This window comes from Leptonotus elevatus, chromosome 16 (assembly GCF_054856555.1).
Source record: "Leptonotus elevatus isolate MCC_2025b chromosome 16, RoL_Lele_1.0, whole genome shotgun sequence".
In the NCBI taxonomy this organism is placed as follows: Eukaryota; Metazoa; Chordata; class Actinopteri; order Syngnathiformes; family Syngnathidae; genus Leptonotus; species Leptonotus elevatus.
In genome coordinates this window covers 1396819-1412710 of record NC_141254.1, presented here as the reverse complement: position 1 = coordinate 1412710, position 15892 = coordinate 1396819, and the positions used below count along the sequence as shown (strand labels likewise).

General features: G+C 39.6%; 1 protein-coding gene across 5 annotated transcripts in view; it reads right to left on the bottom strand.

Moving 5' to 3' along the window:
• gdpd5a (glycerophosphodiester phosphodiesterase domain containing 5a) overlaps positions 1-15892 on the bottom strand; it is a 90301-nt gene that overhangs the window by 62647 nt on the left and 11762 nt on the right. For all 5 annotated transcript variants that reach the window (XM_086099108.1, XM_086099110.1, XM_086099109.1 and 2 more), the window contains 5 exons: positions 12399-12502; positions 9753-9846; positions 8808-8867; positions 8625-8723; positions 8041-8134 (listed from right to left, as the gene is read on the bottom strand). In XM_086099108.1, the coding sequence (XP_085955234.1) occupies positions 8041-8134; positions 8625-8723; positions 8808-8867; positions 9753-9846; positions 12399-12502 (451 nt within the window). The remainder of the gene's footprint in view (positions 1-8040; positions 8135-8624; positions 8724-8807; positions 8868-9752; positions 9847-12398; positions 12503-15892) is intronic.

Here is a 15892-nt window from a genome sequence, read left to right as displayed (position 1 = left end):
TCTTTTTTTTTTTATAGAAGTCAGGCTGCCTCCTTGATAGTCGTGACCGCTATGTGTCTTTTTTCTTTCTTTCTTTTTTTTGCCCCCCTCGAAGGCGGAACCAAACCTGACGGTTCACAGTGAACACGTGTATCAAATAAATCGTACTAAAACAAATCCGGATGAATACTTAAGCAGTGTAGAAAATGATGTACTCAAACACAATATAGGGCTAATATATTTATAAACTAATAAAACAATTGCCTATGTCATCTCCAAATTAATTCACAAAATAGGATATATTACCCCGACGCATGTAACTAAATTAAAATACAGTACTAATTGTACAAAATCATATTTTAACACTACCGAGCCAGGAGCACGAGCCATGCGCGCTCGCTCATGTTTATGCAGAGTGGCATGGCTGCACTTGACTCGCATGCTCCATTCAAACAAACACTGCTGTTCCTCTTTTCTTTTGTCCCAACTCCCAGACAACCAGTGCCGACGTGGTGCTCTTGACAAAACAACACGTGATGATTGGGTGGTGTCTTGTCGGTTTCAGACGTGTAGTGTGGGTAGACGTCCGGTCCACGACACTTTATCGGCCAATCTGACAGCTGCGGCTTTCGTGGATTGATTAGAGGAGAGGATTGATTAGATCACTTGGAAAACAATCTTTGTTGAGCACAGGTACCTATTTTACATTAGAAAACCACAAACAAAAAAATAAAAATATGAACAAATATAAAAGTACGAATACTAAAACAAGTATCTAGTCCAATGGAGTCCCAACATGTACTTAGTGTGAAATCTGAGCTTATTTAATGGAACACAAACCTGGTGTATATGCAGGGAGCCTTTCTAATCTGCTTACTATTCTGTGCTCATATATAAAAATGTATCTATCCCGCTTATTCCAGCGTTGTTTTAGCAGGGGCACCTTACCATCCCAATGGAAAACGTCCCGCATCACACCAGTCCACAAGAAAGGCGACAAGTCTGATCCTTCAAACTATAGACCGGTTAGCCTGCTTTCCATAGCCAGTAAAGTCATAGAGTCCATTATAAATGACTCCATGATTTCACACTTTGAAGAGCATTCCCTCCTGTCTAATTCTCAGAATGGCTTCAGAAGACACCGCTCAACCATCCACCCTCTTGTCTTCCTTTCTCAAGACTGCTGTGATACTCTTGACCATCCATCAAGACTGGAAGTGAGAGTTGTTGCTCTGGACATCTTCCGACGGCATAATAAACCTTTACATATGATTTATTTTTTTTGCCAGGTGTGATGCGCGTGAAGCTCAATGAGTTTTGGTCAATGGTAAGACCCTCACAAATCAGTGTACTTTTTTATTTTTTGGCAATGAATTTCCCCGGTTGGCATTTTTAAAAGTGTATATATATATATATATATATATATACTTTTGAAAATATACACATTATCGTTGCTATTACTCATAGCACAATATTACTTTTATTGTCCACAGAGGGCAGCAAAAATGAATAAATTAATTAAAATTACATATGTATGGATAGGTCTGATGCCACTAAACATTTTGAGTGCTCGAAAGTGAAAAAAATATTCATAAATGATTTAGTTATCACAAAGAGTATCCAAATTTTGTACATTATTTGTATTTATTTTTCGCCCCAATGGCTTGGTGGAGCTGTATTTATAACTGAATATTGTCATAGTGATACCTTAAGATCGTGACGATAAACATACATGTGAAGTTTGGTAATTTTTGGAGCATGTACCGGGGAGTTATTTCGTGGAAAAGGAAATATGAAACACAAAATATGATGCCACGGCCCCCTCATATAGTATTTCGAAAAGTCAAGCTTTTTTCCCCTTTTGTTGGCCCGGGTCTTGACATGGTCCAGGCCAAGTGTGAAGTCAATCGGATCAAACGTGTAAGAGAAATGGGTAAAAGAATGCCCCCTGTAAATGTGCAAAAATCTGCAAAAATGGGACATAAACAAATTTGTAGCTCACTTCCTGTTCATTTTAGCATATGGGCCCAGGATACTTTTTTGTAGGTCTTGGGCTCCCTCATATATATAAAAATGTTTACATCATGCTTAAACGTACAACCGGGGCTGCTTTGTCAAAAATTTCAAGGGGGTGCTAGTGAGTCATTTTAAAAAAAATCACACAATACATGATAAAATATTGCTCTTTTTGCCAGGCCCGATGTGTTTGCCAAGTTTCATGAGTTTCTGTGCATGTTAACTCTTTGACCGCCATAAACGTTATAAAACGTTTAGTAAAAACCTACGGAGGGGCGCCGAGGACGTTAAAAGACGTTCACTATGTTTTTTTTGTTTTTTTGGGGAAACGGGTGGAGGAAAGCCTTGGGCAGCTGTGCTGAAAGTATCAAGCAGATCTAGTTAGTATAATGACTCGTTTTGGCCCCGAGATGGCAGCGATGACTCTCTTTGCACAAGGTTGGGTGGGCCGCCCACCGTGGGCGTCAGTAGAAGACGTGAGGCGGAGCTAGAGTGTTGAGGAAACAATGGCTGATGATGCAACCGGTTGCAAGCAGCTCACGCTTGAGCATTTTTTTCAAAGACGGAAAGCATCGATCAATACTAAAAAGCGCATTGATGTCGACGATGATGATGACTCCGAGCTTGACGCCAAAGTTGGAAGCCTTGACGCGACCGTTATGATCACGTAGTAAGCCTCACCGGCTAGCGCTGCTAACGCCGGAAAACGCGCAGCACAACCGACCGGGTACTTCTACACAAGCGGAGATTCGATCGGGCGATGGAGAGTTGTCGAAAAGCATCGACCAATGCACATTGATGATGATGATGATGATGAATCCCGAGGTTGACGCCAAAGTTGGAAGCCTTGACGCGACCGTTATGATCACGTAGTAAGCCTCACCGGCTAGCGCTGCTAACGCCGGAAAACGCGCAGCACAACCGACCGGGTACTTCTACACAAGCGGAGATTCGATCGGGCGATGGAGAGTTGTCGAAAAGCATCGACCAATGCACATTGATGATGATGATGATGGTGAATCCCGAGGTTGACGCCACAGTTGGACGCGGCCTTTATTCTCACGTCATAAAGCCTCACCGGCTAGCGCTGCTAACGCCGGAGCTGCACAAGCGGACATTCGGTCGGACAATGAAGAGTACCCCGAGTCCAATGCATATTCATCGGAGAAGCGGGTACAGTCTGATCACGAAGAAGACACTGGTTCTGGACTACGATGCCACCATGAATGGAGTGGATAAGATGGATCAGAACATCTCTTACCACCCGGTATAGGAACCGAAGGACATGAGGAAGCCAGACGTAACATCACCGTAACGTAACCGTAGCATGATCCTGATAGTAGACTTGATGGCAACACACACTGCAGTATATACTTGCTATTCCCCGGAAAAAACGGCCGGCAAGAAAGTGTAGCTTCTGCACGCGAAGAAGCAATCGCAGTGAAACTAATCTGTTGTGCAAATCCTGTTGCGTCTCCTTGCACGCAGGGGAGTGTTACACAAAAAGAAAAACTGTCGTTGAAACATCCACATAATTGTAAATAGTACCACAGTTGCACACATTTGTAAATAGTTTGCCAAATTGTTGTCAAATTGTTACACTGTTGAATGTAAATAAACATATTTTGCTATTAAAAAACACTTTTTCATCCTTGGTGGTAGTGTTTTATAGAAGTAAATCACTATTTAGGTGTTTGTGGCATCATTCATGGACAAAAAGAAGTGTAAAATTCACTAGAGTGCATGAAATAATATCGTTTCACTAAAAGCTTGATTTCTCCGTATTTTGGTCCAAAACAAGCGCAATCGGATGAAACTAACCATTTTCTATTGTTGATTACTAAAGAACGGAATAAGGTAGAAACAAACTTTCTTTTTCTAATGAAAGATGAAAGTTCAATCTTTCATTTGGTAGTATGTGTGTTTCCATAGTCCAAACAGAACATTTTCTGTGGACCTTGAAAGATCAGTCAAAATGCTTAAATCGGCTGGCACTGACAGCATCCCTTTTCTGAAAACGTCTGGCAGTCAAAGAGTTAAGGCCTTCAAAATCGGCGTTGTTTTCTTGGCAATCGTCAGCGATTAGCGAAAACTCACAAACTTCGTATTATTACATCATGAAGGCCTAAACAGTCTTCTGAGCAAATATGAGGTAGATCCAGTTAATGTGGTTGGAGTCAAAAGTCAAAGAAAAAATGTTAAAAGAATAAATAAATGCCAATAGGTGGCGCTATCAGTATAATTAAATATAAGTTTATAGATGTCTTCAGGCCTGAACTCTTTTGAGAAGATAGGATCATCTGGGTCAAGTTAACGCAGCTTTTATTGTCACGGTGAATCATCAGACTGTGCGGCACCGTAACGGCCATACCCTTTCGCGAAAAGTTACAATATTCAGTGTGGGACATTATCAACATCTTAAGGCTTTTCTGTCAAATTTTCAAATGGATCCCTCAAATGGGCTCGGCACAGTAGATAAAAATGTAAAGTATGACATTTCTTGTCACCACTAGGTGGCGCTACATGTATAACCAAATATCATATAGATGTTTTCAGGCCGTGGCTATTAAGATGAATGAGAAGTTTGGGATTTTTTGGCGCTTTTACAACTGAGTTATTAAGCATTTCCTCTTTCGTGACAAAGGAAATATTAAAAGGCAAAATTTGAGGCTTTCGCCCCAGTCATATAGTATTTCAAAAAGTCAAGATTTTTTACCCCAGTTGTTGTCCCTGGTCTTGAGACGATACATGCCAAGTTAGAAGTAAATCGGATGAAAACTGTTTGCAAAGAGGGAAAAAGTATGACCACAGTGAATGTGCAAAAATTTTCCAAAATTGGACATTCAAAATTTCATAGCTCACTTCCTGTACATTTTAGAATATGGCTTCCACTGATTTTTTTGGTGTGTCTTGGGGCGCTTCATGTTCCTACCAATTTCCGTAGCCCTCGGTCAAACGTGCCGGGATTGGTGCATATTTTTCCTAGGGGGCCCCTATATGTTGTTAAGTTGTTATGACAACTTCATAATATAACATTTTTATACAGCCCAAGGAGTGTGTAAAGTTTGGTGAGTTTTCGTAAATGTTTAGGTCCCAAAAAATGCGATCATTTACGAAGAAGAAGAAGAAGTGTATCAAGGATTCTCATTTGTTTGACTTCACAGCCGCTTTAAAGCAGGTTTGATGTCACACCATGTGCCACCGTGTTGAGATGGATCAAGAAGTAGCTTTGATTGACTGCATGCTGGCATCTGTGCAAACAGAATGGTATGGTTGGGTCAGCATTTTCATACAATAAAAAATAATTATAACTTCCTAGCTGGGTCATTATCGAAACACAGCCACTGACATTATACGTAATCGGTAAAACGTTAAGCTTTATCTTGTTAGGCAGAAAAAAACGAAGATTTGTCACATCTTAATATCAGAAATAGTGGTAATACTGATAGACACAGACATTGTTCACAAACGTTTCTATTTATTATTATTTAGTATTATTTTTATTTGACTTCAGTATTGAAGGCAAATGTGTATGTTTACAAGTGTTAAGAATGATCATTTGAATTTCACTGCAAAACTTGTTTTAACAACACATGGGATACTGTTTTAACAACACATGGGATACTGTATGTACAGTATAGGATTTTGAAATAAAAACGGCAAATATGTCATCATGAACTCACATCATATGAAAGGGTGTTGGGTTTAATATATCTCAGTTCAAATATACAGGTAGTTTTTGAAGACATTAAAGAAGTACAGGGACAAGCTATTGGCCGTATGTTTACACTGTCCCAGCTATGACAATGCAATGGCCCAGGTAAAAGGAAATACATTCAGGACAGAAAGTCACAGTCCAAAGGTAGGCTACAAATCTTTAAATGAAAATCGTGACTTAAATATGTTAAGTTTTCGTGACAATTAACGACATGAGATGAGCTAGCTAGCACCGGATTACGAGCTATAATCGCACAATAAATCTTACCTTCATACTAAAGCTTATTTCTTTCTGCCCACTTTGAGTGCTCTGCATGTCAACCAACATTTAAGCTGTTCCACACGGTGTTTGTATATTGAACCATGTTGAAATGTTCATGCCTGGGACGTCCTCTTCTTCCAAAATGACGCATTATCTGGTGTGGCTCGTTCGCTGAACCAATGAGGTTGAGCTTTAGCTGCCAAATCCTCCAGAGCCCGCCCTCTTATCTACGAGTAAAAATCACGGAGCTCTACAAGTACAAATCAGTTTTGCACCATCTGTAGCGAAAAATTTGGTGCAAAAGTCACATGACTGGAGAGCAGGAGAAAAAACACTTGTGACTCCTAGTGGCAACTTCTTTGACTATAAGTTGTCATTTCTACAGGTACAAATCACGACTTTTACAGATACAAATTTACACTTTTTTTCTACAGGTATTTGTTTTTTGTACAGGTACAAAAACAAATTTACAGGCACAATTTTCTTTTTTACAGGTACAAGTCACGACTTCTACAGATACAAATCTATACTTTTTTCTACAGGTAAAATTATTTTTTTACTACAACTAAAAACATTTTTTTACAGGTAGAAGTTACTTTTGCACCATATTTACCTTCATACTACACCCCTAAACCAATCTTTAGGAATGCATTAAAATAAATCAAGATTGATTGATAATTTCCTACTATTGAACCGAGGTAAACCAAAGTAATTGTCCTTGGCTTCCATGACTTCAGAGACAGAGTTTCTAGTGATATGGTTGCTTTAGATTCTGTCGCATTCACTCTAGGCAGCACAGTGAGGAACTGCGGTATCACTTCTGACCAAGATTTATCATTCAACACTCACATACAAAAAGTTGTAAGGACTGCATTCTTTCACTTACCTCACTTAAAAAAAGGTCTCTCTTTTGCAGTTAGCTGATGCAATATATTTTTTTTTACATAATTTAAAGTAATTTTTTCAGATTTTTCAGGAAACACAAAAAAATTAACCATTTGCATCATGAGGAGATGTTTGAGGCCAAAAATATTTTTGCCCCAAAAAAAATGACGGGCAATTATTTTTAGAGGGTGACGACACACGCTTGTGACATTTATGCTCATTACTGGAATATTCTCATAGCAGGCTGCTCCAGCAAGTACTGATTCGAATGATATGATGCGACCATATCTTCCTAGTGCTAGCCTCACTACATAGAGAAAGTTTTCATCAGACGAAGCAACTACTTTGTGTTTCCGATGTATCCTATGGGTCACATGCAGCATAAAGAATGGGTATTCTATGTTTATATTTTGACCTCCAAAAATGTGAATTGTGCAGAATTTGTTAATTTAGTTGGGTTATTTGCACCTATTGATTTTTTTAATACTGCTTGCCGAGGTCTGACTTTCAGCACCCCCTAGGCTGGTTTCCAGATAATGTACAGTAGTAGATAATTTCTGACTCCACAATATTGTAGAGGAGTGGTACATGGGCCAAGGAAAGACCCATCCAATTTTCATGCTGATTTGGCTAAGACAGGGATTTATTTCCAGTCCACTTGCATTGGGTTTAAAAAAGAAAGTGGCCCACCACACAGATAGCACTGCATTAAAAAAGTTCACTGTGTATGGCAGTTGCCACTCACTGTGCACACTAGGGTTATTCCAGTTTGATATTACAGCAAGATAATTTGCATAACAAATATTTTGTTTAGGTGTGTGTTACACAAGTATGCAGTTTGACAACTATTTTCCCAGTAGCAGAGGTGAAAAATCCAGGTCCAGAAAGTAAAACCCCTGCCACAGTTTGGCTTTAGCCCCAGGTGCTAGCTAGCTAGCTAACTAGCTTCCTAGCTAGCTCCCCGGGTGCTCGGTTACTTGCGAGGGAGCTAGCCAGCTAGCACAAGGGGCTTAAGCCAAACTCTGGCATGGTTTTTACTTTCTGGACCTGGATTTGTCACCTCTGCAAGTAGGCTGTTAACATGACAGTAACTGACCATTCATTAAGAAGATATAAAGTCCAACAATGATTGAGAAATTGACAGCAGAGCAATGGTGGGTGAAATTGTAGAGAACACTTACTGGATCTTTCTCTGCGGACCACATAACCAGCGACCAGCCAGCTAAGAGCTGTGACTGTTGTCAGAGCGCCGATATGCAAGAATGGTGCTGTGGACTAACATTAGAACACAATTATATCATGAGAGACAGTCCATCCTTCTGTGGCCATAATAAATAATATTGGTGATAATTAGTGTCGAAATAATTAACAGTATGAGCAGGGGTGCACCTAAGGGGTGCGCTGATTCGCATGGGATCTGGAAATTGAATATTGCACACCAGTTTAAGGCTGGCACTGCTCTTTGGTGCTCATTTGAGAACCCCAAAATATTTATGTGCCCCCTTGGTTATGAGTATGATAAAGGAGCCTTTAAAAAAAATATAGAACTTTAAAAAAGTTTAAAGGTAACAAAAATATTTTTGCTCATCATTATTAGTCTCCTAGACCTCTCTTTAATTTTAAAGTTTTAATAAAGGAAAAGTTTGAGAATAGTGATGTACTGATAAGCCCCCCCATCCAACAATGTATTGTTAAAAATATGCTATTTGAGTTCAAAGGTTTTACTGTGTACAGACTAACAATGTCGTTTAGACTATAAACAAACCTGCAGAGACACGAGCAGGATGTCCCACTCGTCTGCCCATATGTCATCAACAGATATAATACCAGCGATAGTAGTAAGGAGCGTAGCCAGCACTCCAATCTGTGAAAATGAAACACACAATGATGAGGTCACTAGAAAAAGTTGCAAGAAGCAAAACTCAAACAAAGCTGTAATTCACTGCACCTTGTGGAGCCAGTAGAGATTAAGCTGTTGTCCCAAGGATATGTGGAAAAATGCCAAGATCTGATGAAGAAAAAGACCAAGATATATATATATATATATATATATATATACTGTTGAGCGGTCATAATAAGCTATTAATGCAATGCATGCCCAAGCCCTTCAATAAAATCATTGAAAATATTTATCTGTCAGTGTCCTCTATTATACAATACCTTAGTTCCACTGTTTTGGTCTTAAATTTGTGTGTAATTTGTCCTGTTTTCCTCGTAGAGAGGTCAAAAGCCGACAGCTTGTTTTGCGCATGCGCAATGAGAAATCAAGGTTTGTTAATTCCGAGAGGTTGTTTCTGTACGTGCGCCTTTTGAATGGCAGTAAAGCAGCATTGACAACGCGCATGCGCATAATTGGGTTACTTGCTTGTTCTGCGGTAAACAGTCAGTGGTTCAGTTCATTGCAGAGTCACAACGAGTGGTGTTTACCCGGCTAGCTATATATATATATATATATATATATACATATATATATATATATATATATATACATATATATATATATATATATATATATATACATATATATATATATATATAGAGAGAGAGAGAGAGAGAGAGGTCGATTATTTTTTTTAAATCATAATTAATCGCATGACTTTAACTTATGATTAAATTGCAAATTAATCGCACATTTTACGTCTCAATTCATATTATGTACAATATTTTTTTCAAATTGTTCATACTCTTGTTAATATAAAAGTGGGAATAAATGTTAAAGGTTGCGCTCTCTTTTTCTTTTTTATATGTGCGTGAGTATGTGCGGGTGTGTGTGTGCGCAGGCCCCCAAACCCCAGACACCCAACCAAACCCCCCACCCCCCAGCCACCTGTAACACCCCCCCCCCCCCCCCGCCAGCCCCCCAAACCCCGACTGTCGTAAAAGACACTCTTACCATCAAGACTGCAATGTAGCTAAATCCCATGGTGGTGCTTGCAAGGATGGGGATGGTCTCATCCCTCCATTCACCAGAACGGTTATACACTGACCTGGAATTTAAACAGGTTTAAGTATGATGTATCTAGATGCTGCTCAATAGCATATAAATAACAATCATTACAGTGTAACTCAAATTGATTGCAAACAGAATAGCAAAACAATTGTAAATCTGTTTCCCATGCTGCTGTTCAAATATAACGGACTACAGGTGGAAAGGCAACACAGAACCTATCCAGAAATAGTTCTGCTCGAGGACATTTTTTTGGGGATGTGCAGACAGGTACAGTATGTGGAGGCAATGCACACAACTGAGCCTTATTATGAGTTGTCTTGAGTTGTTGACTCAGTCTATGATCTATTTATTTTACTTTGCCTTTCTGTTCGAGTCTAAAACTTAACGTGTCCATGATTTGACTTTTCAGTGATAGGACTTATGTTTGCAGGTTCTCTTTGTAAGTGGTTTCTCCTGTTTAAGTGAAACTAAAAATGCTACTGTGTACATACTAATGCGTTTCAAGTCTCAACAACATAGTTTTCGACCTTAGATGAAAATAGCCAAAGGTGGGCATTGCGTCAGTACTGACGGAAGGGAAGGTGCCTTAGATCAGCTGTTATCATTTTGAACGTTTGCTTAAGCACACTTTTTTTTTCTTATTTTTTGCGGCCGTTTTTATGGGGGGTGGTGGCCTGAGATTTGTAAAGCACTTTGAGTTGTTTTTTTTGTATGAAAAGTGCTATATAAATAAAGATTGATTGATTGAAGGTTTGTGTTTGTTCGCAGTGCTAAATACATCGGGGTTGCTTCTAGTATTACCCTTGATTGGTTGCCATGACAATAGAAGTCTACAATCTTTGTTTGATGGTTATGGTTTTCTGTTAAATCTTGGTGAAATGGTTTATGTTTGACAATAGTTCGTGAACAATTACTTCTTCAATTACTTCTGGCTTGTATGCTAAACGGAAGTCAGACAGAGAGAGCTCGCTGGTGAGAGAGAAGAGAGCGTAATATCGTGTGATTGATATCTTTCATTTATCTACTACTGGTTTGTAGGGCGCGCACGACATGTTATATTTTGTTTTATTTGAGGAATTTTTTAATCAAATAAATGGTTGTAAATGTTGATTGTAAATAATATGGTATATCTTTGCTTTAGTTTTCACGCTGTTCCATAATTGAAGATCAATAAAACGATTGTGGACACCGTGGTCCGTTACCGGAGTAGATACACTGCTTGTGCTGCGAATGCATGTAATGTAATGTACATGTAATGTAATGTATTAGGCAGCACGGTGGCTGACTGGTTAGCACGTCCGCCTCCCAGTGCAGAGGACGTGTGATCGAGTCCGGGCTTCTGCTTTCCTGGGTGGAGTTTGCATGTTCTCCCCGTGCTTGCGTGGGTTTTCTCCGGGTACTCCGGTTTCCTCCCACATTCCAAAGACATGCATGGCAGGTTAATTGAACACTCCAAATTGTCCATAGGTGTGATTGTAAGTGTGGGTGGTTGTTTGTCTCTGTGTGCCCTGCGATTGGCTGGCAACCAGTTCAGGGTGTACCCTGCCTACTGCCTGAAGCCAGCTGGGATAGGCTCCCTTGTGAGGACAAGCGGTTAAGAAGATGGATGGATGTAATGTAATACGTAGTACATACTCAGACAGCAGACGGGAGGCCGCCGAAAAAGAAGATGATCTGACATTCCTTTAAATAGTGGTGACAAACTCTAATTTTGCAATGACGGAAGCCGGTTAAAATAAAGATGGCGCTGCAAGCCGACTGCCGGTCCGCTGCTACGAACATGAATGTGAATGTACAGTATGTTCTGCTAAGAAGGTAACGGTCTTCTCTAGTAGTAGTCTTTCGGGTCTGAGGAAGATCAAAACGGACTTTCGCCATGTTATATCTCGAGAGATTAGGTGGAGGTACCGGGGAAACAGTGCCGAGGTGAAGTGCAGGGCTAAGGCTACAGCTATAAAACAATAGCAGTTGAGATGCAATTGATAACGGACAGATGGTCTGGCCTCTGGTAAATGACGGACTGGCAAAATTTACTGACGCGCCCACCTCTTAACTCGTTTCTTCCCTAAAACGTATCAAAACGTTCTATTTTAAATATTGCCATGGTCCCAAAAATGTATTTATATGTTTTTTTATGCTAGAGCATACAGAAGGATTTGATGCAGCTTCTGACCTGAAGAGTTCGCTTAAAGCAATGGTAGTTATTACAAAAAACGGCCAGCAGGTGGCAACAGAGTATAAGGGATTAGCCAGGGCCATGTTACAACAAGCTCTTTTTGCCAGTGGTTTGTGAATAATGATGAAACTTAGCTATATTGTAATGCTAATTGCTGCAAACGGAAACAGATACAAATATACTTATTTTTCCCAATGAAAGAAGATACTCTAATCTTTCTTTTGTTAGGTTCCATATTTTTATAGCAATAGAACACAATATTATGTGGGCCTTGTAAAATCAGTCAAAATCCAGTCAAATAGAAGGGGGTTGCTTCAGTGAAAATGGCTGGGAGTGAATGAGTTAAAATAGCTTAGTCTACTACTGATGTACATCCTACTACAGATGTATAAAATAAAAAAAAGCTGACTCACCAATTGAAGTCGTCAAAATCATTTTGAGCCACCAACCAGAAGTAGGCCCAAACAAGTAGTAGGAGAAAGGTGCTACACAAGATGATAAACCACAAACACTCCCACTGTAAAAACAAAGAAGAACAATTGAAATATTTAACAAATGCCATACTAGCGCCAACTTCTTAAGACTTTAAGATTAAGTATATTTTGTCACTTTTCTTTTATATTTTATATAATCTCTTCTCATAATTATCTTTGAAATGCTGCAACAAAAACCGACCTTACTACAGACATGAACGGATTTGCCTCCAGCCCCATTTATTCAGATCACTGATGAATAAATCTGACAATTTCAATTCCTATCATGCATGTGGCTTCTTATAATTTGGTTTATCATGTTTGTTTTTAAACACATTGTTACAGCATGTCTTCTAAATTGACATGGTGGGAAAGGGTATGAAGGAGAGCTTGTGCAACACTCAAGGACTCAGTCCCTCAGTAGTTAAACAGGATTAGGCGGTGATTCCATGTGTGAGGAGACCAAGGCCAATGATAGGCTCCTCAACACATCCTGTTACCACTGATCAGCTTTGGCACCTCACCATGCCTCGGCTAACCGTTTCCAGCAGCTTACATAAGAGACTAGAATAAATGACAAACGTAAGGTAAACCTTTTGTGTGTTTGTGGTGCTCGGATCTGGCCTTACAAACAGGAAAACCTAAGACAGACGTTTATAGAAAAACAGCTACTCACAGGTCAGGCAACAGTGGTGGAGTCACCTTGACTGGAATACTATTTTACTCACGACACCACATATATGATGGCATATTAGGGACACCTATAAATCCTTTTTTTTTAGGGTGGGGGCAAAATTCCAAGAAAAAAACTTGCAAATATGCGACTTTATAAAGTGGCAAATTTGCGAGAAAAAACGAATTTACAAGAAATACACGTAGTGTACTACTCGGATGTTTGTGCCAATACTTTTCGGTCGGGTTTTCAAATAAGGAGATTGCTTTAGCAGAGATTAACTATATGATGTTAAGCATTCGCTCTTTGAAGCGTTGGGTACAGCCAGCGAAAAAGATGCCTCTCTTAGCGAAGGTCCACACCCTGAAGATCAAGCTAATTTGTTAAATGTATATTTACTTGTACATTTATGTTTCCAGAATTATTATTTCCACATTCATACATTTTGGTATATTTCTGTACAAGTAGCTAAGTTGATGTGTCGAATCTGCTGTTCTCTGTCATTCACTTGCATTTACCTAAAGTATGCTAGCTTCTAATTGGTTAGTGTTTATCAGCTGATAGGGGATGAGGAAGTGTTGTCGTTCTAGCTGCCGTGTATGACGAGTAAAGTTTAAATTAAGAATGAATCCGTCTCCATCCTGTCTTTTCATTTTATAAACAGTGTCCCATTAACCACCAACGAATCCTCACTTTAGACTAAGGCTACGCTATTTCTCATAAGTTTATTAGTTTTTTCCCCGCAAATTTATAAAGTGGCAAATTTGCGCGGGTTTTCTGGGAATATTAACCCCGCCTCTGAAAAAAATATATACGTGGTCCTAATACGCCGTCATACAAAACAAACAAAAACTCCACAGTTTAATTATTTTAATTTCTGAGAAACTCACATTCTATTGTGGCTTATATGTTAGCTTGGGGGTGGGGGTAGGGTTCTTGCCTCGGAAACATACACATGCTTGTCAATTACAACATCTGTGTGCTGATAATGGATTTTTCATTTCATTTAAGTAAATAAATCTATAACAAATAAACTGATCAGAATAACTTAATTGATGCATTTGTCAGCTGAAAAGAGACTGCACCAGGGGTGTGGTGTGGTCACTGGTGGTGTAATCCTCGGCTGGCTTTTTAAATCACATTAAACAGTCCCTTGGTAAACTAATATGAAAATATCTCAGGTATCAGTGAAGGTAAAATTTGATATTCATGCACACTCTCATTCTGTGTGATGAATAAAATACTGTAAACTTTACTCTGAGATGAAATGCCACCTTCCAAAAGTGGCAAGAGGAGAAAGGCTCACATCCATCCACAAATGTTCTATATCTCCTATGCTTATTAGGGTCGCAAGTGAGCTGGAGCCGATCTCAGTTGTTTTTGGTTGAGAGACGGGTACACCTGAACTGGTTGCCAGCCAAATGCATATCGCTGGCGTCGGCTGAAACCTCGTAAGTCACAATTGGGTATACTTCATATTTGGGGAAAAAACAACTCTTTATTGGTCAGTCCAAAGGTGTGGGGGTTATTTTACGAATTATTGACCAATCTAAATGATTGAAAATGGCTTGTTCTCTTTGGTGATGCAGTGTTAATGGTTAAACAAATGTGTAATTTTTGGGGTCTCCTGAAAAGTCACTATTTCGGCGGTACAAGGTTTCGGCCCGATCACTCAACTGTGAGTTGTGTTCTATGAGCGTTTTTCTTTACCATGGTGAGTGTATGGCCAAGCCAGCGGGTGGCTAATTGTTGAGCTCCTTAGTCTACAAAAGAAAACTACAAAGCCCAGAGTGTATTTGGTGCATATTAGGTTGGGCAATTACTCAAAATGTCAATGTGATTCTGATTTTGACTTCTCTCACTTTAAAAACATTATATTTAAGAAAAACAATTAACGTGCTGAACTGTGTGGTGTATTTGTAAGTTCACAATGTTGTGAAAGTATACAACTTGTCAGACATGTGCACTTCCATCATTACAGCGGCCCGTTATTGACGATTACCCACCTTTCGGCAAGTGCTTCCGCATTTGTGAGTCCTTTGTGATGCAAAGCCTCGAATAATTACATCGACTGAGCAACAACAGAAGCAGGTTTATGTCCGTCGATCCGGTCAGTACAGATGGTCCTTTCAGCCTGTGTATTTTTTCGAGGATTCACATCATAAAACACTCACTAAAAATGCAGAAGCACTCACCGAAAGGTGGACATCCATCAATTACGGGACAACATAACGGAAGTGCCCTTGCACCTTGTAACTTGCGCAGCAAATGTGAGACATTATGTGATTCTACCCTCCCTGAATGTGATTTTAACTGTTCTTTGTTTTAAAAACATTGCTAGTGCTAATGCTAAAGTAAATGTAAAATCTCCTTTACATTCTAACAGAAAATTAGTACAGACTTCCGGGAGTGACAGTCCTTCAAATAATTACACACAAATGCTGTAGTAACGCATAGATAGAGTTTATATTGTGATTCATTCAAGGGAGTTCCCCACAATCTCAATCTGGGACTTCTCCACGGTGATTTCCTCGGGAAAGGCGGGACATTCTGTACTATACTTTGAGCTGATTGGACGATGCGATCTTGTACACGTCTGTTTTGACCAATCACGGCCACGGATGAAAATGTCGTCTTCGTTCTCGGAGAGGGTGGGTTGGCGGGGGGATTGTGGCACGAACATCTTTACCAGCTAAAAATGCACGAAGCGCCTCTCGCTGTTCAACATTCAACAAAAAACGGTGAGTAATTCTGCAAGAGC